The 23,577-nt window shown below is 40.6% G+C and overlaps 1 protein-coding gene across 3 annotated transcripts in view; it reads right to left on the bottom strand.

Moving 5' to 3' along the window:
- The window catches only part of LOC145993200 (uncharacterized), a 776,759-nt gene that overhangs the window by 238,371 nt on the left and 514,811 nt on the right, over nt 1-23,577 (bottom strand). For all 3 annotated transcript variants that reach the window (XM_083129421.1, XM_083129420.1, XM_083129422.1), the window contains one exon: nt 3,513-3,595. In XM_083129421.1, coding sequence (XP_082985547.1) covers nt 3,513-3,595 — 83 coding nt within the window. The remainder of the gene's footprint in view (nt 1-3,512; nt 3,596-23,577) is intronic.

The raw sequence follows: 23,577 nt of genomic DNA, 5'->3' as shown, positions 1-23,577 counted from the left end.
ATAACGACCTGTGTTTTAATAAGTAATTGCGTAACATTAAGGGAGAATTCACACCGAAGCGACAAGCGATACGTGTCGCTTAGCAAGTAGCTAATCAGCAGAGAATGTTTCACACTGTAGCGGCATGACAAACATAACAAGACTCCGTTCAATTGATGAAATCCTCAATCAACACGTGTCGCTTCTCGCCTCGGTGTGAATTTTCCCTAACGTATTCATGACCTGTTTAATTCATATATTTCTGAATATCAAGCAACTTTTGTTCGATGAAAATCGTGATTTCTTGACAAACAAAAACATTGAGGATAACGTTGGCCCATATAAAAAGTTATTTCGTTTTTCATTTTCAGAAAAAAGCAAATGAAATTTCTATTTGATTCTCTTTCGCATTCTATTTTTAAAAAAATATTCATATACAGCGCACCCTCTGTTGACACGATATAGATTTGTATTCACTGACATGACACTGGTGTAGTGTTAAAGAAAATGGCGACTTTAAGTCCCCAGACTTCTGTATTTGGGTCTTTGTGAAAGACAATGTCTGTGCAACCTATGCCGCAGAATGTGCAACAGGTAAAATAGAGAATAAGAAACGGCCTACTTTGGTGGACGAAGAGTTCTTGGGAAACAAGTTGCAAGAACTTCGATGGGATGTATGTCGCATAACTGGTGGAACATTTGTAGACATTTGGAACTTGAAGTGTTACTGATTTACACATAACAAATATCATTGTTGTATTCAGTGGCTGCTATTGGCTTCCAAAACCAAGGGGGCAAGGTGCCAAAACTGAGGGGGGCAAAGACAGTATATTTCCCTTTGTAGATAAGGTTTAGCATTGTGCTGAGGCAAAAGTGGCGAAAAGTGGGGAGCAACTGCCCCCCTCGCCCCCCTAATTGCCGCCACTGGTTGTATTCCAATCAGTCTAGTCGAAATAAACTCTCAAAATTGTTTACTCTATTATGATACACCCTGTGCAAGAGTCCCAGTTATATACCTATCCTGTCCTAGCTAACTGTGGAGCAGGGTCGCGCATAACGGCAGAGGAGGGGGAGGGAAATCGAGTGGTGAAAGCGCAGCGTTGCCAACCGTACGGTCCAGACCTTAGTCCGTGCGCTAAATGCACGGCTTGTGAAAATTTGCTCTTGCTGTTTTATCCCTAATATTTCCATAAGAAATTCTTAAACCAAGCGTACGGAACTGGAGACAAAAATACGATTTGTTTGCCATGTGCGTTCGGTATTGTCGCTTTGAAAGTTTGCAACGCTTACAGAGCGGAGCAGGGAAAGCGGGTAACTCCCGTCGACCATTACGCAATCCCGTTTCTCTCACTGTTCATTGGTGGAGCCGTCTCGCGACACTACTTGCACAGAGACTGGTCTACAGTTAGCTGGTACAGGGTATAGTCTATTACCTGAGGCAGACGACCCTTGTGTGATCTCACAAATTGTTTTCTGAGCAAAATTTCTTAAGAGGTTATAGAAAATAAAAATAGGTTCAGAAGAAATAAGCATAGACAATTGGAGAGAAAATTCAGTAGGCTAACGAATGTGGAAATTGGAAAATTGAATGACAATACGCATTATAGGTAGGTAAACGAAAAAAAGGCGTTACACTATTGCTGCCAAAGAATGATACAGAAACTACTATTAATTGGTAGAAAGTGAATTCCTTGGGAGTACCTCTAAACTGGGGGAAAATTGACAATGTAGGAGGCACAAGAACCACACGTATTTACTTTGGCTATTATTGGAGTTTAAATAATACAAGCGTACACCAATCATACCGAGCCGTGCTCTTGGGAGTTGTAGCGGGGCTCTAATCCATGTTTTGCCGCCTGCTTTATTCCTTCCCAGAGACATGGCCTTCCCCATCTAAACAATTCTCTGCTAGAGAGCGTGAAAAAAAAACTAGGGTGAATTACAACATGCGAACAGCCCAGTTATAAAATGAAAGGGGATTGTGAGGACCACAACAGTGCCTAACCTGTCGAGCGTAGTCCGCCACAAATCCCGCACACGAGGGCTTTGCGTCCAGGCTGGAATTCTGCAAAGCCATGGAAGTCTACTGTTTATTACGCTCTCGAGGTACAAATATAACGCGCAATCTCCAAGCATTGAAATCTGCATTATTATTCAACGGTTCTAGGAAAACATAGTTATGGATGTTGAGTCCTTAATTGTTTTTGTTATTAAATGGTAAGAGCGAAAGAATTTACATCATATTTCACCTGTAATCGTAGAGTTATGTCGACAAATTCCTCGTAAGAAGAGAATAACTACATTGAGTTACCTTTGCGACTGGGTTGGCGTTCTTCAGCGGAAAACTAGGAAAGGTCAATATTAATTTTCTACCTTAGGGCAACGCTGTTCGGGTGCTTAAAATGTGAGAATTCTAACACCACGTCAATGTCAGGAAGAAAATAAAATTATGTTGATACCGTTTTTATAGATTGACCTGTTCAGTTGACTTGAACTCAGCGCTAGTATCGGCACTTATGAATAAGGCTTATTATTTCAGTCAGATTCATTCCCTTAGAAATTTGCAGAAATGCTACCGACTTGAGCTGAAGAACTTCCCACCGGCTACTGACACTCGGCCAGCAGAGCTACGCGAGGAGCGATTGTCGACCAGCAGAGCTACGCGCGGATGGAATGTCGAACAGCAGAGCTACGTGTGGAGCGATTGCCGACCAGCAGAGCTACGTGAGGAGCGATTGTCGACCAGCAGAGCTACGTGAGGAGCGATTGTCGACCAGCAGAGCTACGTGAAGAGTGAGTGTCGATCAGCAGAGCTACGTGAAGAGTGATAGTCGATCATCAGAGCTACGTGAAGAGTGATAGTCGATCATCAGAGCTACGTGAAGAGTGATAGTCGACCGGCAGAGCTACGTGAAGAGTGATTGTCGACCGGCAGAGCTATGTGAAGAGTGAATATCGACCAGCAGAAATACGTGAAAAGTGAATGTCGATCAACATAACTACGTGAAGAGTGATTGTCGATCAGCAGAGCTACCTGGAGAGTGATTGTCGATCAGCAGAGCTACGTAAAGAGTGAATGTCGATCAGCAGAGCTACGTGAAGAGGGATTGTCGACCAGCAGAGCTACGTGTCGGGTAACTGGTTCTTTTTGAATGTCCCTTCATCAATTTCATCATGTCGTCACTCATCCTCATCTTCAAGATTTACCCAGAGTTGCAGAAAAGAAAAAGAAAATATATCAAATCAATCAATCGAGGGAGCTTCAATGAACGCGTGAGAGGAAAAGTGAGTACATGGAGGAGAAAACGTGGTTGCTGCTAACTGCCGTTTGCAGCACCGCGCACTGCTTTGCTCCTCCCACTCGCTTCCTCCCCTTCTCTACCGTTATCGCGACCTTGGTACACAGATTCTCGTGACATAGTGTAGTGATAGTGTGATTCACTTTCACTACACTCTCCAATCCTACCTAGATGTCTCTCTAGGTTTGAAAATTATTGATAAACACCTCAGTACGTATCTTTACAAGTACTTACCGGTATCGTCCTTTGGTTTCTCGCACAGGGGTCCAGAGAAGTGGTCCGGACACGTGCACTTAAAAGCCTCCGCACCCATATGACTGCAAAGGGAAAACAAAACAGAGTTTTAGTAAAAGACAAACAAATAATTACATCAAACAATTAGCCTAGTAGGATGACTCGGCGTGCCACCCCTTCGGAAAACCTTTAGATCATCCCTCATTGCGTCCAATATTGACAGGGCGCCACAATCACCCGTAAAGCGCTCCCCGTTTGCTCATCCACTCCGAGAGGCAAACGCGCGGGCCGCTCGCGTTTCAAACAGTGTTTGATGATGTGAACTGACCGAAAAGGAACGCCCCGATTGATTCCTGATGGCTGTGTAACCTGATTTCCAACCGCTTTATCCTAATTGTAATTAACAATTTCTAATTAAGTTCTGGCAAACGGGAGTCTCCCCCCTCCTCGTTTTACGTTCCTGTTTATTGTGTTCTGGTGAAATTGACACCCTGAGGATCTTTGGATGATTTCGTACGAACTGCTCCCGGCAAGGAGGAGCGTAGTCGATGACTGAATATACGTGGTAGCATTATACAAAGGATATGCTCTATGTTTACCTGATGTTAAACAGCTTCCGGATCAAGTCGATTGGAAGCAAATAAATTTGGATTTCCTCTTATTTGTGTCGTTTTTCTCGCTTTTTAAGGCTAATTCCAGCCATGAGGATGACTGATGAGTGGATACTCATAAATAAGGACTCGTACCCAGAACCTTCCGAAGCGAGATTGCGTACAGTGGAATTTCGATGGGCTCAAGTGTGGATAACTAATTTGCAATTGATTTCACCTTCGGTGATCATATGATTCTCTTTTTCTCTCCTTTTATTTCCTCTTCTCTTGCTATTTTCTCTCACTCCCTTTCCTACACTCTTATTTCTCATTGTATATCTCTCATGCTTTTCTCTCGTTTTTTCTATCTCTCTCACTCATGCTCTTTTTCTCTTCCATCTTCTTTCTCTCTCGTGCGCATTTCTCTCATTCTCTTTCTTTTTTATAAAGCTCTTTTCGCTCCTTTATCATTCTTTTTCTACCATGCTTGTCGCTAGTTCTCCTTTCCTCTGGTTCTTTTCTCTTATGATATTTTTTCTCATTCATACTCTTTCTCTCTCCTGTTCTTTTCTTTCCTTGTTTCTAATTATTTCACTATTATGCTTGTTGCTGATTCTCCTTTTCTCCGATTCTATACTCTCTCTCTCATTCTTTATCTTCTTCTGTCATTCTCTTTTATCATATTCTCCCATTCTATTTCTATCCCTCCCTCATTTCCTATCACTTTCATCTCTATCTTTGTATATTTTCTGTCTGCAGTTACCATTTTCTATGTTTCGATCTCTCCAGTGGTCGAAGTGGAAAATCCTAGGTTGGCGGGGACCTTGGTCCAGTTTGGGGATAGGCTGAGGATACTTGCGGGATTCAACATGAAGACAATGAAGCACGTGGGGGTGATTTTCCTAACTGGGGGATAGCATTCCCGCGTTCCCCTTGGCTCTATCTGTGCAAGTTGATCTTATAATACTTTCATTGTTGTCTCAACATTAAGAGCGATCGAGTAATGTAGAGAGATACAAATAGAGAGAGATAGAGAAAGAGAGGGAGGGGAATGTAGAGGGATAGAGAGATAGATAGATAGATAGAGAGAGAGAGAGAGAGAAAGAGAGAAAGAGAGAGAGGGGGACAAATTTTGTACATTTATTAAGTTATTAGTCAAAGTATAATCATGAGCATAACGCTTTGATGTGTGTAGAGCAAAACGTAGAAAGTACAATGCAAACTTAACTAAGTATAATCCTACTGCAAATAATTATAATGATAATTATAATGAGCCATCCTTGCCCATTCCATTGGCAACGCCGTTCATCGTGAGTCGATCACTCAACGCACTTGATCACATCAGCATCTTGCACGTCGAATTGCGAGTCACGTTTCACGGTCTTGCGAGACGTCACGTTAGAAACAAAGCTCGAATAGTTGTTTCCGAAAGATGCTACGGAGGACTGAGATGAACACGAAACAGGGAGCAATCATTAGGAAGGAAAAGCCCGCAAAAAGCAACCAGAGGACCGGCGAATGTGTGCTTCGTGCAGCTCTCATATTGATCTTCAGCCGAGCGGTTGAAAAATAGCGATACAACGAGCCGACGAAAGAGGGCTTGAGTGATCTCGCAGCCGCGGAAGAGGAAATATTTGTTTCCCCTTTTTTACCACAAAGGAAAAAGCTAAAAAAATCGTCTTATTCTTCCTTCCACAACCGATAGTATCCCGTTGTGAACAAGATGGCTTATGTTGAGAGAGAGAGAGAAAGAGAGCGAGAGAGAGTGTTATATGCCATAACATGCATTATTATGCATGGTGAACTGGCAGCGATGGCCAATTGTATAGTCTGTGCATAGTACCAATTATGCGCCTTGATTATGTGTATCCTTATGTATGATTTGTGTGTAAATCCATCTTGATATCAGTTAAAAAATATTATTTATGAAGTTCCACTCTTGACATGTGTATTTCTCTTTATGTCAGGAAGATTAAGACATAACAGAGATGATTGATAGGTAGAGCAAGACAGAGAGAGAGAGAAAGAGATTGATAGATAGAGCTAGAGAGAGAGAGAGAAAGAGATTGATAGATACAGCGAGGGAGAGAGAGAGAGATGGATAGATAGAAGAGACAGATAAAGAGACAGACAGATAGATAGATAGAGAGAGAGAGAGAGAGAGAGAGAGAGATGGGGAGATAAATAGAGATGGAGAGATAGATAGAAAAATAGAGAGAGAGAGAGAGAGAAAGAAAGAAAGATACGAGGGGCGATCAGTTTGCTCCGACCCTAACATAGAAAGAATGAAGGTATGATTGATTTTTTATTTTGTTATTGTTAAGTGATCCTTTATAAGCTTTCATTCTGACTTGCAAGTCTGAGTAACGTACAGTTTTCTTTTTTGATCAAATATTTTGTGAAGAAGAAGTGGACGGTATCCAAAATCTATGAGGCATTGGTGGATGCACTAGGGGACACTGCTCGTTCATACAGTATGGTGAAGAGATGGTGTCGTGAGTTTAACTGTGGAAGAGAGTCGTGTGAGGATGAACATGCAGGTGGAGCATCAGAAACTGTCATGACGACCGAAAACATTAAAAAAGTCCACGATATCGTGCTGAAGGATCGTCGAGTCACTATGCGTCATGTTGCTGAGATGTGTGGCCTGTCATATGGCACTGTGCTAAACATAATTACCAAGGAATTGCAAATGAAAAAAATTGCTGCAAGATGGGTCCCTCGAAACCTCACCCCAGATCAGAAGCGCGCCCGAGTGCTCATCAGTCAAGAACTTCTTGCCAAGTTTCGTGCTGATATAGACGATTTCCTTGCCCGATTTGTAACTATGGATGAAACATGGGTCCATCACTTCGACCCAGAAACAAAATCACAAAGCATGGAGTGGAAACACCCACATTCTCCACCAACGAAGAAGTTCAAGGTGCAAACGTTAGCCAAGAAGGTGATGGCCTCAATTTTCCGAGACTGCAAGGGTGTCCTTCTTGTGGGCTATCTACAAAGAGGCCAAACCATCACTGGCACATACTACAGTGACCTAATCAAGAGATTACGTGATTCCATGAACAAAAAGAGGCATGAGATGTTGACCCGTGGTGTGCTCCTTCACCAGGACAATGCACCTGTCAGGACCTCACGCATTGTGAGTTCCGCCATCGGAGATGCATCGTTCGAATTGCTGCCCCACCCACCTATTCCCCAGATTTGGCCCCCAGTGATTTCCATTTGTTCAAACATTTGAAGAATAGCATTCGTGGGCAAAAATTTTCTGATGATTCTGTGGACTCATGGTTGGAGGACCAGTCGGAAGATTTTTTTTTTTTGCAAGGTATCCAGGCGTTGGAGCACCGATGGGAAGAGTGCATTGGAGTTCCAGGGAAGTATGTTGAAAAATAAAAGAATAAATTGAAACCCTATTGCCGCTCTTTCTATGTTAGGGTCAGAGCAACCTGATCGCCCCTCGTACATGTATAGAGAGATTGATTGATTTAGTTTATTTTACTTCGCGTTTTGTGCCTCTTGGCTAATTTACGAAGATGGGGATGAGTGATGAAATGATGAAATTGATGAATGGACGGACATTCACAAACAACCAAGCCCGAGTGGGATTCGAACCCGGAACCCTTGGCGTCGCAGCGCGATGTGCTAACCACTCGGCCACAGGGTCCGGCATGTATAGAGAGAGAGATTAGATATAGCTATATATATAGAGGAGAGAACGTAATTGAATGTTGCGCCATTATCCACCATCAAGCGCCGAGATTCCGAACGGGAAGCACAGACTCATAAGCTTGTTTGAATGTCCGTTCACTTGCGAAGTTCGTATCACCCGGAACACAGAGAAACGTTTATTAGTGCTGCGCGTGGAAAACGGAACTTCCACACAGAAAAATAAACACATTAATAAATACAAAGTATTTATATAAGTTACATACAGTCTTAGATATCGAATATGCATGATACTGCATATACTACAAAATTCTTGTTTGAATAGATGATGTTCACTATAAGCTTGTCTCAGATCATACCAACAGTGATTCTAAAATTTTAAAACATAATTGGGCCTTGTTAAGGTTTAATACAAGATTTCCTTTTGCAAAACATACATCGTTTCGATTGTTTTTCCCTGATAAAGGAAATTTATAAGCTGTATACTATAAGAGCTAGAAACATGCAGTTTGAGACAATACGTAACGTAATGATGCAAGTTTAGTATGTATGTTCAGTGCTGCCATCTGTGAACTTCCCATTTGAGAGAATTTTATTTACAACCTTAGTGACAATGAAGTTCGACCAGTCACAAATATAGGAGTGCGTTGTGAAAGAAGGAGAACACATGCATATGCTGAACATATTTTATTCAGCAGGCTACATGGAACAAAGGAAAACATAAATTTCCGCTGCAACGCAGCAATGTATGGTGTCCACACAAAATAAAATATTTTCGTCCATCTACACGTGACATTGAAGTTCGACCACTGTTAGAGGGGATCCTGTTTACCATGGTGTGACGCCGCCCCGTCGGCGAATAACTGTGGCAATGCGTCGGGGCATGCTGCGAACGAGTCGTTCAAGGTATTCCACATCGATGCGGTGCCATTCCTCCTGCCGGCAGCCGATAAGAGCAGCCAGTGTCGTGGGTCCCCTCTGTTGCACACGTCGCTTAAGAACACGCCACACATTCTCAATGGGCGAGAGGTCGGGACACGATGGTGGCCATGGCAGAGTTCGCACGTGATGGCGAGTCAACCATTCTCTTGTCAGCCGCGCTATATGAGGCCTGGCATTGTCGTGTTGAAAGATGAGACGCCGCCTGTGGAACAGGTGCCTTCGCACTGTGGGAAGATGCCGCTCCAGTATGCGTGTATAGGCATGTGCATTCACAATGCCCTCACAGACGTGTAGTGGGCCAACCCCAGATGCCGTCATGCATCCCCATACCATCACTGACGCAGGTTTCTGTACCCGACGTGCATAACATTTTGCTTCATTCTGTTCCTCCTTCCGACAAATGACTGTTTTCCGTATTTTCCCGTACACAACATTGAAAATGGATTCGTCCGTTCACAAAACCCTGTTCCACTGCCGAAATGTCCATCCCCGGTACATTCGTGCCCACCGTAGTCGATTGCCTTTGTTCAACATGGAAAGGAAGGGTTTACGTTTCGCCTTGTACACTCGGTAACCGCATCGCTGTAGGTAACGGCGAATGGTTCTGGTTGACACTTCAATGTGAAAGCGTTCTCGAGTCCACAGTCGTAATTCGGCCACAGAAACATGATTGTTGGTCTGGATATAGTGCCTAAATATCCGTAGGTCACGCACGCTCAGCAGGCGTTTTCGACCGGAGGCCTTACCTGGCTCTGTAGTACCCGTATTTTGGTGGTGTTTGATGATGCAGTGGACGGTTGACTTGGGTAAGTTCAGTTGGCGCCCTATTTCCCGTTCACTGAGTCCATCCCGTTGCAACTCCACCACTCTTCTCCTCACGGTGTTGTCAATAGGTTTGCCCCTGGCCATGGTGATGATGCACTGCGGTTCCTCGGTGCACAGCACGCGCTTATATACGGCGGACTCCCTTATCGTATCCGTGACGTCATGCTTCCGTCGAATGCGCCACTATCAGGAATTTACCGTATGGGTCTGGTGCCTGGTCGAAGTTCAATGTCACGCGTATATTTCCCCGTTTTCGTTCTTTACGTGACCTTGGGTGCAACATGCTGGGATCACGATTCTTGCCTGCTTACACGCCTCCTCTTACACACATGCGTCACTTCTGCGGGTCACCCATTCCACCGCCTATGCCTCTGTGCATTTAATCACGTATTCCTTTCTGGTCGAACTTCATTGTCACCAAGGTTGTAGATCTTAAACAAAAAATTAACAAGAATGAAAAATATATTTGTCAACAAGATTAATATGAAAAAGAAAATGCATGAAACGTAACTAATGTTCCCAGGAAATACGTAACAATTTCGATTCAAGTACACAAACATTTCAGTATTTCGCCCAATTCGCCTTTACACTTAATTTTCAAAAGTTTCTCTCAAAGACGAATCAAGATTAGTGTGATTATATTAAACGTGATGCATTTTCTTTAGTGTGAATAAATTAAACTTGATGAATTTCCTTTAGTGTGAATAAATTTAACTTGATGAATTTCCTTTAGTGTGTATAAATTTAACTTGATGCATCTTCTTTTGTGCGAATAAATGGAACCGTTTTTTATTGTCTGTGTGTGCTTCCATACCTTGCAACGGTCACACCTCTTCCATACGGTCGAAAAGCGTAAATCACCTACTACATCCTCTCTCGGGAATCTGTGGAGCAAGATTGCGCATAACGGTAGAGAAAGGGAGAAATCGAGTTTGGCGGAGCAAAGAAGTGAGCGCTGTTACAAAAGGCAGGACTCGCTTTCGTTCTCTTGCTCCACATACTCCCGGTACAGTAGCATGTAGCAAACAACCCAAAATACTGAAGTTTTAAATTTAACGTATATAAACCCTTGCCTTGGGCGATTCCATAAAAATAATATTTGATCATAGCATCCACAGAAGACACATAGATGGAAATAGTGCTTTAAAGCGTAAATCACCTACTACATCCTCTCTCGGGAATCTGTGGAGCAAGATCGCGCATAACGGTAGAGAAAGGGAGAAATCGAGTTTGGCGGAGCAAAGCAGTGAGCGCTGTTACAAACGGCAGGACTCGCTTTCGTTCTCTTGCTCCACATACTCCCGGGACAGTAGCATGTAGCAAACAACCCAAAATACTGAAGTTTTAAATTTAACGTATATAAACCCTTGCCTTGGGCGATTCCATAAAAATAATCTTTGATCATAGCATCCACAGAAGACACATAGATGGAAACAGTGCTTCCTAACTTGAATGCTTGCCAACGTCACAAATTAGCTTAAAAACTGATTGATTTGGTCCATTTGAATTCGCTTTTCTGCCACTTTTCGCTAACCACTTTGAGTTTGTTTTAAAATCCACTTTATGCGCAGTAGAGCTAATCGGGACTGAACATACAATTTAAAGTGGAATCCGAAACATTATTGGGTATCTAACGCGGGACCTCTAGCGTTGTGGCTGTTCATATAACTGCACAAATTTTGAGGAATTCCAACTGTAAGTAACTAATTTTAAAACCAAGTAGCAGTAACTGCAATAGCTACTTTTTACAATAGAAGTACCTTTATAAAGTAACTGTTGGCAACAGAGGCGTCTCGTGAACACATGCGGTGCATGCTGCGCATGCGTCAATTGTGGGGAAAAGGACAGCTTGCTCTGCGACGACATTAATGAGCATTTCTATATTCTAATTTCTTCATACAGGAGAAGTATTTATTTTACACGAGAGCGCTCAACTAAGCTTATATTACATTTCTTGGATCTGAAGTGAAAGAAAGTAAAAATTCTTTTCCCACAATTGACGCATGCGTCATTTCATAACCAAGAAATCTAATATAAGCTTAGTTCAGCGCACTCGTGTAAAATAAATACTTCTCCTATATGAAGAAATTAGAATGTAGAAATGCTCATTAATGTCGTCGCAAAGCAAGCTGTCCTTTTCCCAACAATTGACGCATGCGCAGCAAAAACCGCATGCGTTCACGAGACGCCTCTGCCTGTTGTAAAAGTAACAATTTCAGTTACTTAGGTTTAAGAATAGTTACTTACAGTTGTAATTCCTAAAAAAAAGTAACCAAACCTTTTGCTGCCAAATCCTGTATTGCACAGTGGTTAAGAATCCATCAAAACTGTAAGTCTAAACCCGATTAGCCTATATGAACTTAAAAGTGGACTTTAAAAGGAGGTAGAAGCAAATGCGCTAAGGAGAATCTAATTTCAACGGATTGATGAGCAGATTCGAGCCGCATAAAAGTGGCTTCCCTGCTGGTACGAGGCTCACGGAAACCTTAAAGAAAGCGACAAATAAATGCCCCGGGATCCCGCTTTCCACATTTATAACGGGGCCGTCCGAGGGGGAACACGAACCTTGCAGGTCACACAGGATTTCTCAGAGACGTGCTTCGTAGACGTCTCGCCGTGATCAAGCGATTTCTGACCGCGCGACCAGAATTTAAATTGGAGTCGACAAACCACGGCGGTCTCTGATGGGATTTCTGGAGCTTCCAGGCCACGAAAGCGACTCTGGAGACAACTTGTTTAGCACCTAAGTATTTTTTACGTCTTCTCCAGCAGAAATCCTTCCAGTTATTTCTGCTGGAAAACTCGTGTGTCAAGAGTGACAACCCTGGAGAATCCACAAGAAATGTCTTCTCCTACCTACTCAGCTTTCAAGACACTGGACATCAAATAAAACCAGAAGTACGCGACCCTAAGAAATGTCCTTCAGGTCACGTATTACAGCTATAAACCTCCAAACAGCCCAGCAAGTTAGCTGCTGTCGAAGATAGAATTCCAAGCTGAGAGTAATGTGTACAACCATTTCTAGGCGGAGCTTTCATAAAGTTTTTTCTCCTTAGTTCATTTCATACACTTATCAAGACTGGACTCACATTGAACTTATCCACTGTGTGTCCTTAGAGAGAATGGAACCCAGCATTCTTTGAAAACAAGACAATAGCCAACATTAACCATTGAAAGAGATTTCCCTCTCACAAAAAGAAAATATCCCCGGAAAAGAAAATTATTTCAATCCCTGCCAGGGATGTTATTAACTTCCTTACAGGGTGAGTCAAAAGTCCCTGACCACCCCTTGTAAAATGAAAGGGACTGTAAATTACATCAATTGTTCATGGTAGTAACATGTTAGGTCTGGGGGGAAACTTTTTGGTGCATGTTATGACAACGTCCGCCACCTTGGATCCAAGTTCATTTCTTTAAATGGGAAGGGGGGCATGTGGAGTATGGTTTTGGGCTAGAATTTCACCAGGAATTCAGTGGTGAAGTCAGATTTATGAAAACTTTAATGATAAGGAAGTTATGGGCATATGAAAGTGATAATTACGTATCATTTGCAGGTGCTGAACCATGTCATTGACCAAGGCCGAACGAATCCAGATCATCACGCTGTGGAGGGGCAGAAGTGCCCGTGCTGTAGCTCGTGATTTCAAAGGGAACCCTCAACGGAAGCCAGTGTCGCACGTTACAGTGTCCCAATTGCTGCCAACTTCCTTATCATTAACGTTTTCATAAATCTGACTTCACCACTGAATTCCTGGTGAAATTCTAGCCCAAAACCATACTCCACATGCCCCCTTTCTCATTTAAAGAAATGAAGTTTGATCCAAGATGGCGGACGTTGTCATGACATGCACCGAAAAGTTACCCCTAGGCCTAACATATTACAACCATGACAAATTGCTGCAATCTACACCCCCGTTCATTTTATAAGTGGTGGTCAGAGACTTTTGACTCACCCTGTATATTATTTCTTAATTCGTGTCCAATAATGGTCAAGTCATCAGAGATTTTCATGCCGAAAAGTACGGATCCTTGTGGACTAAAGGACCAACCTCATCGAACATGTAATAAAGTGTTCGCAAGAAATTTGTACGTAGGTTAAATGGAAATTAAGTTTGAACCTTGCAATAGAAATATGGTCAAGTTTTCGATGTTACTAGTTCGATAGCGAGTTTTGGTGTAATTTAGAATCTAAATGTACTGTTTCTAAATTACGTGCAAATGTTATCGTAAGATTTAATGACTTAGGTTAGAACTACTGTTCTAAGGTACTTAGAATCGCAAGACAAGAGTTTAGTTTACTGACTGGTAATTGACTGGAAGGCGTGACTCGAACCCGGTACCCCCGGCGTTATAACTCGATAGACTAATCTCTTAGCCAAGGGGTCAGGCTGAAGGCTGGGGGCAGCTTCTTAAAAGCAAATTACACCAGCGAGCTTCAGTGGACACGGGATTCTAACAGAAATTCACAGGAAGCGTTGAAATAACGCAACGTCAGCCTTAGACAGAAAACACCGTTAACGGCAGAATAGAACTGCCGCAACGGTTTTAACGATCGGATACTTGAATCCTCTTTAAATAGTTTGAGAGAACATTTCTCACCCAGAGTTGTAATCAGAAAGCTATCCAGCACACAGTTGTTGCCTCAGATTTATAATCGGGTTACCAATTGAAAGGATAGGAGTTACAGCGAGGAGTAGTGTGCTATCTTAGTTGCATTTCAGGAGTGCCTTACCTACAATCAGAGGAGACGATCTTCACATCTAGTTCTACAGGTAAACGAACATTTCTTTATCCCCTTTCTTTGAGTAGTGTCACCACCCTGCCAGAGCAGTCAACCGACGTGTTGAAATCGAATGATTAAGTGTTCTTATTTCACAGGGGCGAGCCCTCCTTGCTTCTTTACGTGTTGCCTTCATTTCTCAGGGATGTTACACAAGCCATAAACGTACCTCCCGCAAGCGTGTAGCTTTAGGCTGGCATAGCCTAAGTTCGATCCCAATAAAAAACCCTTGTGGGCTTTTATACAATACATACAAATTTGTATAACCAAAAAACCTACCCTCCCGAGAACAAACTACAAAAGTCGGTATCCCCGCCCCGAAAGCAAGAAGCTTATTTCGCACAGTGATTGTAACTCCGTTGCTTTCCGAACGCTGTCATAACTTACAAGCCATAGTTATCACAGGAAACAAGTTTCGCGAAACGCCGAGGCGTCAGTTCGCACAATAAGCAACTTCATTTCGGCCACCGAACACCCATAATTGGCGCCGCAGAACTCGATTTCAATGTATCATTCCGCCTTGCACTTCCCTCACCACGACGATGCTCAACGTGATTTACATTTCCCAATATCTGCCAAATTAAACGTCGCAGCTCAGCGTAAAAGACGGGAATCCAAATGTCGTTCCTGAGGGAAACGTCAAACGCGCCGAGGCGCTAAAACGCAAGATTTTAATGGGGCAATGAAACTCCTCATGCAAGGGGAGACCACAATAGTAATATGATTCGAAAACCAATGACGGTTGTGCTATCAGGATCGATCTTTGAAGAGAAAAGTTTAGCGCGCATGTTGAGTAACGGTCACTGCATTCAAATCCTTTGCTGAACGAACCGCATTAGAATGAGCCAGCAAGTAGCAGGGTTGCCAAATGCCAGCGGGAAAAGTAATTAGATTCCAGCTTTAAAATTTCCACAAAATAAAACATTAAAATACTGACCAAGGCAGAATTTATCGTATAAAAAATATATATACACTAAAAAAGGTAACGTTTTCACCCTCTGACAGGGTCTTCTTCAGACGAATGATCATTCTAGTGTGAATATTCATCTGAAGAAGACCCATTAGAGGGTGGAAACATTACCTTTTTACTATATATATATATATTTTTTATACGATAAACTCTGCCTTGGTCAGTATTTTAATGTTTTATTAACATGAAAGCAAGGCTTAACAGTGTTACCATAAAAGCACTAGACAAAGTTAAAAATCACCAGAAATAGCGCTACATCACAAAAAAGTGAATTATAGCATAAAACATTATATTTTCCTTCATAAAGTAATATCATCATCATCTGACAAAGAATATATCTCATAAGAATCTTGGGCCCTGGATAGTTCGGTCATCAATTCCGAAACGTGTGCATTGTTCTGATAGTATTCACAACCTCCAGTGATAAAGTGGAATTGTGATGAAAGCCGTAGCTACGGGAGGAAAGGGAGAGGGGTGCAGTCGCACCGGGCGCCCAAGTCAAAAGGGCGCAAAAAGACAAAGAAAGTTGGAAACAACCTGGCGGCCTAATTCTATAGAAGTAATATTAAGTGTATATCGTTGTCATTGTGGAATAGTGATAATATCCGATCAAGTGTATTTGAAATACGAGGTTACAAGTGAATTACATTGCATTAATGTAGATTTTTAATTCCCCAGTGAAGTTATTGCAACTCATTACAAATTGCATATAACAATGAAATTCTTCACACCATAATTTACACTATAAAATCTCAAAACACACCAGAATGCCGCCTTGGACAAAAAGTTGGTACCAGTCTGTCTCAAAACACCAGATGTGGTGTAACAAGCACCAAATTGGCAACCCTGGCAAGGAGATAGAAAAAACGATGAAACTCAAGTATGAAGCACGTCTGCTGCGGTAAATGTCCTTTTCCGCAGTCGCAAACAGTGGTTATTAACGAGAGATGCAAACGAATCAAGAACCGCACGATTTCTGCCAGTGATAATTCTCGCTTTTCAAGTCGCATTGATTCCCAGATAAGAATCTGTCTTGCGAGCGGACCAATTAAACAGTTAACTGCAGCGAATGGTTGCTTTTGACGTTCATATTCGTGGCGGCGCTAGTGTCTCCATCTGATAACATCTCTTGTGATTTATCAAAGCACTCAAGCAAATGGTGATATAATGCGGCTATTATGGTAGGGACCTGTATTATTTTATCAAGATGCCACTTACCTGTATAATGGGGCAGTATTTTTGTTCTTCACGCTCTTAGAGGAAACCTTTCTTGCGTAGTTTGTCACTCTTGAGGCGTGTACTGCTCAAGTACTGCGTAATGAAGATGAAAGACGATAAATTTCAAAACTCTTATTATAAGGTTCTAACGTTAACACAATATGCAATACACCATTTGGCACTTTGAAACGAACTCCTTGCCTCAATAATGATTTCAATGTCTTTCTCTAGTTCGTTTTTCTTGTTCTTTAGGTTAAATGCGAAGATGATGATGTGTTATAGAAGTTAAACTCGTGAGCATTATTTATTTATTTTACTTCTCTTTTCAGCCACTTTTGGCTAATCGCGAAGATGAGGATGAGTGATGATATGATGAAATAGAGGAAGGGACAGTCACAAAGAACACCCATACCTAGGCCGGGATTCGAACCCGGAACCCCTGGCATCTTGGGCGCTGTGCAAATCATGCCGTCACGGAGGTCGACCCCTGAGCATTATAACCTGTCGTGAAGTCATACATGAGAATATGGAGATGGTGTACTACACATTTACAATCTCGGTCATTTTGCGAAGCTCATGTGATCAGCACCACGCTCCGGCAACCTTTACAGCCATACCAGTTGCTACCAAGTACCCATTTATTAGAATGGCCTTCCCGATAGCGTAGTGGTAAGGTTATAGCCTTATATTCAAGAGATCTCAGTTTCGATACCCAGTGGAGGCATATAGTAGTACTGATCCCACTTTAAACTCTAAATCCTGACATTACCCCATCTGCACGTAAAGTGGAAAGATTAAAAAAAGGTATCTTTCAAAACTCATGTTACAAGGCTACGTTAACGCAATACAGCATCAGGACGGACCTTGAACAGACGTGTTTTAAGGAAAGTAATTCATTAATTTTTAAAATAAATGTTCAAATGGGACTCTTAATGCATATTCAAGTTTTTCATAAACAAAAGAATGCTATCTCACAAATACAATGGATTGTAGATTCTAATTTTTTTATTATTATTTATTATCTGAAGTAGGGTTACACTTAAGCTTACAGTATTTTTACACAGATTCTTACTAAACAAACAGCTTTCTGTCCTACATGAATTAATTTGTTAAGCTATACAATTCTGCTAAATGTTTATAAATGATAGAAAATTATAAGTGTACCTATATAATTGAAACACACGCGAAATAGAAATTAAGTAAGTGTATGTGAAGGAGGCAATGAGGTAAATGAGGCACGGTGTCAGTATTCATAGATTAATGCAGTATCCTAATATTTTCTCAAAAATAAAATATTTTAATGTTTAATTACTAACGAGTAATGTCGTAACGAAGCTGTAAGCCTGTACATTTTCAAGAAACTTCAACCTGACCAAGGGTCATCCACTTGTTCTAAAAGCCGCTTGCTCCTCTTAGGTATCCAATATGCAAAGTCAAGTGGTAGCAGACTTCCTGAAGTATTGGTGTAACAAACAAGCTAACAGGTAAACAGTGAGTAATTTGCTGACATAATAGGAAGCGATAAACTTGACGAATCGGCACGGAGTAAGCCTCCACTTTTTTTATTGACTTGCGAGAGTCAAGATGACTCTTTGGTATTTCTTCGAGCAGGGCGAGTCCGCCTCACTTAGGCTGATAAGCAACCAGAAGCCTGGAGAAAGTACGTACAGGCTTACGCTTCATTCTTTGATTTGAGCATCAGTCTTCATGTATTAGACAGGTAATTATCCTAATTTCACCATGTATGATTCAAGATCGAAGGTTCTAAAATTCAAGTGTTGACTTATTTGCCATTTCCAGTTCTTTTCTAGTGTATCTTGTTTCAGTAGTACCTCTTGGGCCGTTAACATCAGGCCAACGTGCTAGCGAGTAAGACTCTCCTCAGAGGATGAAGGAGATCTTAGTGTACATCGTCCTATAAGTCAATCATGAGTGGCAGGTTCGGTCCCTCATTCGAAAGAATGATACGTGGTGGAGATGCTGGGCAACGATCCCAGTACCTCTCGCTTGGCTTGAATGATACGATGTACATTATACTGGGTGATTTTTTTAACCTGAATCACTTGAATATCTTGAAAAAAAAAATCATCCTACAAAAAAATGTTCCAAATAAAAAGTTGATAGTTTGGAGGAGGAAGTTTAGTGGTGCAACAAAAGAACACCCCCTCCACCTCTTGTAGTTGGGGCAGGGGGCAACTTTGAAATTTCAAATAGAAACCCCTATTTTTTATTACAGATTCGGATTTTACGGGAAAAAATACTTAAGTTTTGTCTGAAACATTTTTTTCGATTTGTGATAGATGGCGCTATAATCGACAAATTTTCATTTTGATTTTTTTAACCTGAATCATTTGAATATCTTGAAGAAAAATCATCCTACAAAAAAATGTTCTAAATAAAAGGTTAATAGTTTGGAGGGGGAAGTTTAGTGGTGCAACAAAAGAACACCCCCTCCCCCTCTTGTAGGTGGGGCGGGGGGCAACTTTGAAATTTCAAATAGAAACCCCTATTTTTTATTACAGATTCGGATTTTACGGAAAAAAATACATAAGTTGTGTACATTCATTCGAAGCGCGGATCAATAAATGTATTGAAGTTGAAGGTCACCATTTTGAACACTTAATGTAATTGAGAAGTGAATGTAGTTTACTAGCCAACGAGATATCTAGAGCTAAGATTTGTCGAGTAATTTTGTATTTTCAAAATAAATGTATTTGTTTTACAACAATTTCAAGTCCTGGAACAAAAATGTTTTATTTTTTTAATTTAAATGAATTGCGAAATGAAATACGTTGGTTTTAAAGTGTAAACATTCAAGAAATGAAAATTTGTCGATTATAGCGCCATCTCACAAATCGAAAAAAATGTTTCAGACAAAACTTATGTATTTTTTTCCGTAAAATCCGAATCTGTAATAAAAAATAAGTGTTTCTATTTGAAATTTCAAAGTTGCCCCCTGCCCCACCTACAAGAGGGGGAGAGGGTGTTCTTTTGTTGCACCACTAAACTTCCCCCTCCAAACTATCAACTTTTTATTTGGAACATTTTTTTGTAGGATGATTCTTTTTTCAAGATATTCAAATGATTCAGGTTAAAAAAATCACCCAGTATACGGAACACACATATGTGTGCACATATACACTATCATTTTGAACATACGATCATACATATTCGTGATCTACAACTTCACATCGATGGGTATAAAATGATTCGTGACAGATTCCACCATAACAATCTTCTCTCTCTCTCTCTCTCTCTCTTTTTTTTAAAAAAAGGAAATCTATATGACCAAGTACTCAATAACCATACACTAGTTGACTTAAATTCAACACATACGATATTCACTACAGCGTTACAGCATTCGCCAAAAAGGCTGCGAGGATTTTCGAAATAACACACGTTTTCTAACAGACTGTAAATTATTCAACCAGCATAAATCACGAAATCAAAGCACCAGGATCCGTGCAGCTTCTGTCAAAAGGGGTCGTCGAAATTAATAGGGATTATATCCGTCTGCTTCGTTGATTTAGCGCCTTGCATTAGTTGATTTATATAATTCTAACGCGCGCTTGCTGTTAGCACGTCGTGTTTTTAGCCTAGTTTCATCGCTTTTCTACGAGCGAGAAGTGAGTGACTGGGATGAGTATTTAGTGTATGGAGGGCGTGGGTTCGAGCACCGGCTTAGGCCCAAGCAAGGTGCTTATAGGAAAGAGGATTGCAGTTTATTTCCCTTTTTGTCTCTTTCAGTGGCTACGTCTGTACTAACCGAAAGGTTACAACTAACTGAGAGCAGCAGCTTGGATTTTCAACAAAGGGAAAATCTACAGGAGAAAGTATTACAATCTTTTATTAAACGGTTTTAGGTAAAAAAAACTAAAAAACTAAACATACAATACGAATTTAATTTTGCTCACTAGATTTTGTTTGTGTAAACCTGTTCATTTTCTATTCGTTATTTTAGGTCACTTTTCTAGCAGCTGGTTTCGTTCCAAAATAGGGATGAATGATCAATTGATGGAGTGGATGAACATGGGCATTCACTCAGGATTCGAAACTGCGACCTTTGACTTCGTAGGGCTTATGCTGACGACTTGGCCACGGTTATACTTATCATATCTTCGTTGAAGTTTACTGAAATTCTTTCTTTATTATAACGTTGACTTATATAAAACGTTCTGAATATTTTGTGAAAGCAACTTGTTTAACTTGCTTCAAGATATTTCTTATATTAATTTCGTTCGATAAAAATACATCTAAAGTTATAAAGTTCACAGTTAATAAGAGGTATATGGAAAAAATGTATTCTCCTCAGTATGATTGAAGATAGATGTCGTAAGTTGTCAAATGTGACGCGTCAGATGATCAACTAATAGAAAATAGTCTGGAGTATTAAGGACCTACCTGCGAATAGCCACCCGGATAGGTATATTTCTATTAAGATAACGAACTAACAGGGGTAGCCAACAGAGAATTATAATGAAAAAAAACGGAGGATATGAGGATAACACAGCTCCATAAGCCATGGCGAACGCGGAGATCACTAAGAGGATACGGAAGTTGCTATACGACATTTCCGTAGGAGACGGAAGTTGCTAGCGACATCTAACCGCTTGGACGAAAACTAACAGCCCTGTCTAAGTTGCCATTAGTCCATGATCAAAGGCTAACTCATAAAACGATCGTATAAATTCAAGGGATATACATTATAAGGTATATTTGTATTAAATTTATGTAGTACTGCGTTACGTCGTACATATTCAAGCACTTGAAACCTTTAATGTAGCTGTTTGTGACGCATTTCACTATTCTCAAAGTTTTTGTTATAGTAAGTACATTTCGATTTAGTGGACTACATTTTACTTTTTGAACCAAAATTTAGGTTCATTGTGGAGAATTTTAGGTAATTATGCGATATCGCCCGAACACCTCTCACTCGTTTATTTCGTTAATATTATCATTGATACTTACCTATTCTGCATTGCGGAAGATTCTTTAAGGTGAAGTTATGCCTTTTTTCCATAAAATAGTGTCAACTTTTCATATTATGAGTCATTATTTGTCTTCCTTGTTCCGCTTAGGTAACAGACAATATGGCGTGCACCCGTCATGGATCATCGCGCGTCGTGCTTGTGTTTTGTCGATTTGGAGTGGGTATGCAGCGTTTCAACCTTCTTCACCGAAAAATACCTACTTTCGTGTTCATTATGTCATCACAAACCATTGACGGATAGCCCCAAAAAAATCATTCACGATAGCCCCACAAACCTCTGACGGATAGCCCCAAAAATTATTCACGATAGTCCCACGAACCATTGACGGATAACCCCCAAAACCATTCACGATAGCCCCAAAAACCATTTTTTTGACGGATAGCGCCACGAACCATTGCGGATAGCTCCAAAAACCATTCACGATAGCCCCAAAAACCATTCACGACAGCCTCACGGACCATTTCCGGCAAGGTTAGGTTAGGTTGGGTTAGGTTAGGTAAGCATAGTTTTAAAAAAAAGAAAAAAAATCACGTAAAAAAAGGCACATTTGGAAACACTGGAGGGCCACGTGACTTTGGACGCTCGCGCCATCGCAGGTACATAATGGAAACAACGGCATAATGTTGTCGCTTTACAGAAAATGCACGTTCCTTACATAAAAAGTGATTATTTCTTGTTCTGCAGCATTCTATGGTGAAGTTTTCAGTTTCCGTGAGAGAAAATACCTCGAAGAACTTCGACAATGCTACAGAAACTGATTTCAGTAAGTAGTTTCTCCTGTAAATTTGAAGAAATCCGTTCGGGCGATATCGCATATTTACCGAATTGGTAAAGAAATCCGTTCGGGCGATATCTCATATTTACCGAATTTTAAAGTTTCAGTGATTTCCGCTGTGAAAGATGTGTTTTATGTCTTATGTCAAGCATAGTATAGAATAAGCTAGGAATTGGGTATTCGTGTTTAACGTAGATATCTCATTACAAAACTATCACATGCGTCGTACCTTCTATATTGATTAATTACCATCCTCTAAGAAGTCTCGAAGCACACAGGTTGAGTTTGATCGCTCTAAGCAAAGGTAGAGAGACTACATATTTTATGTGTGTGTGTAATTTAAATTCGTGTAGAATTAAATTTAAGTTTAGTTGGAAAATAAATCTTTCTTGTATCCTACAAATGAGTTTTGGCTGTATACGTGAATAGTTAATATTTTAAAGGAAAACATAGACATATTTACAACATTTTGGAATAGTAAATGATTTTTAATTAATGACAGTAAGAAGAAGACAATGTGCAAGCTCAACGTTGCCGAATCAAATAAAAGAAACATATATAGTCAATGTTACAAATTCTTACAGTTTGACATTATGTGGCTAATTCTGCCTCTATATTTGCATACAATGAAATTTCATTGTAACTCAACACTACAATACATCTGCTTTGGTAAATGTTCCGCGTTACGGGTAGTTTGTTATTCTAGTGCAAGGGGGAGATATTTCGGTTCTATTATTGTTCATCTCATTGCATATCACGTGGATTGCAATCAATAAACTCTAAGGTAAATAATAGAATAATCCTGCAATCAATTACAATAATGAACCATCAAGTAAGATTTGTAGTGTAAGAATTAAAATGTTGTTTCTTGTCTTGAATTTTATGAAAGCCAGAAAATGAACCTATATCATATATGTTTAGTAAATGTATAAGAAATTAGTATATTTTCTAGATATTTCCTTTAGACAATCCAAGACCAGAATCCACAATTTTAATTATTCTTTTTTTTAAATTTATTACATTCCAATGAAAAAAGTCGATTTGCTTTCCAAGTATCGAGCTCAAACATCGATATGCGTATTAATCGATAGTTTCTCACTGTTCGAGTACGTTGTCTTCCCCCGCCAGACGGCTCTGCTTGTACTGGGTATGAATAGTCTGTGGTTTATAAAGCCTCAGAAAAGTGTTCGCACAAGTCAATGGAGAATATGCCGAGTGTCCCATCCTGTAATAGATAATCCTTGCTATTAGGTACAAAATAAAGCAATGAATGAATGGCAACAGACACACGTTCAGTGGGATCTA

The sequence above is a fragment of the Lepisma saccharinum genome, chromosome 1 (assembly GCF_977018435.1).
Source record: "Lepisma saccharinum chromosome 1, izLepSacc3.1, whole genome shotgun sequence".
Classification (NCBI taxonomy): domain Eukaryota; kingdom Metazoa; phylum Arthropoda; class Insecta; order Zygentoma; family Lepismatidae; genus Lepisma; species Lepisma saccharinum.
The sequence above is the reverse complement of the archived record's forward strand: the minus strand, read 5'-3'. Positions and strand labels throughout refer to the sequence as shown.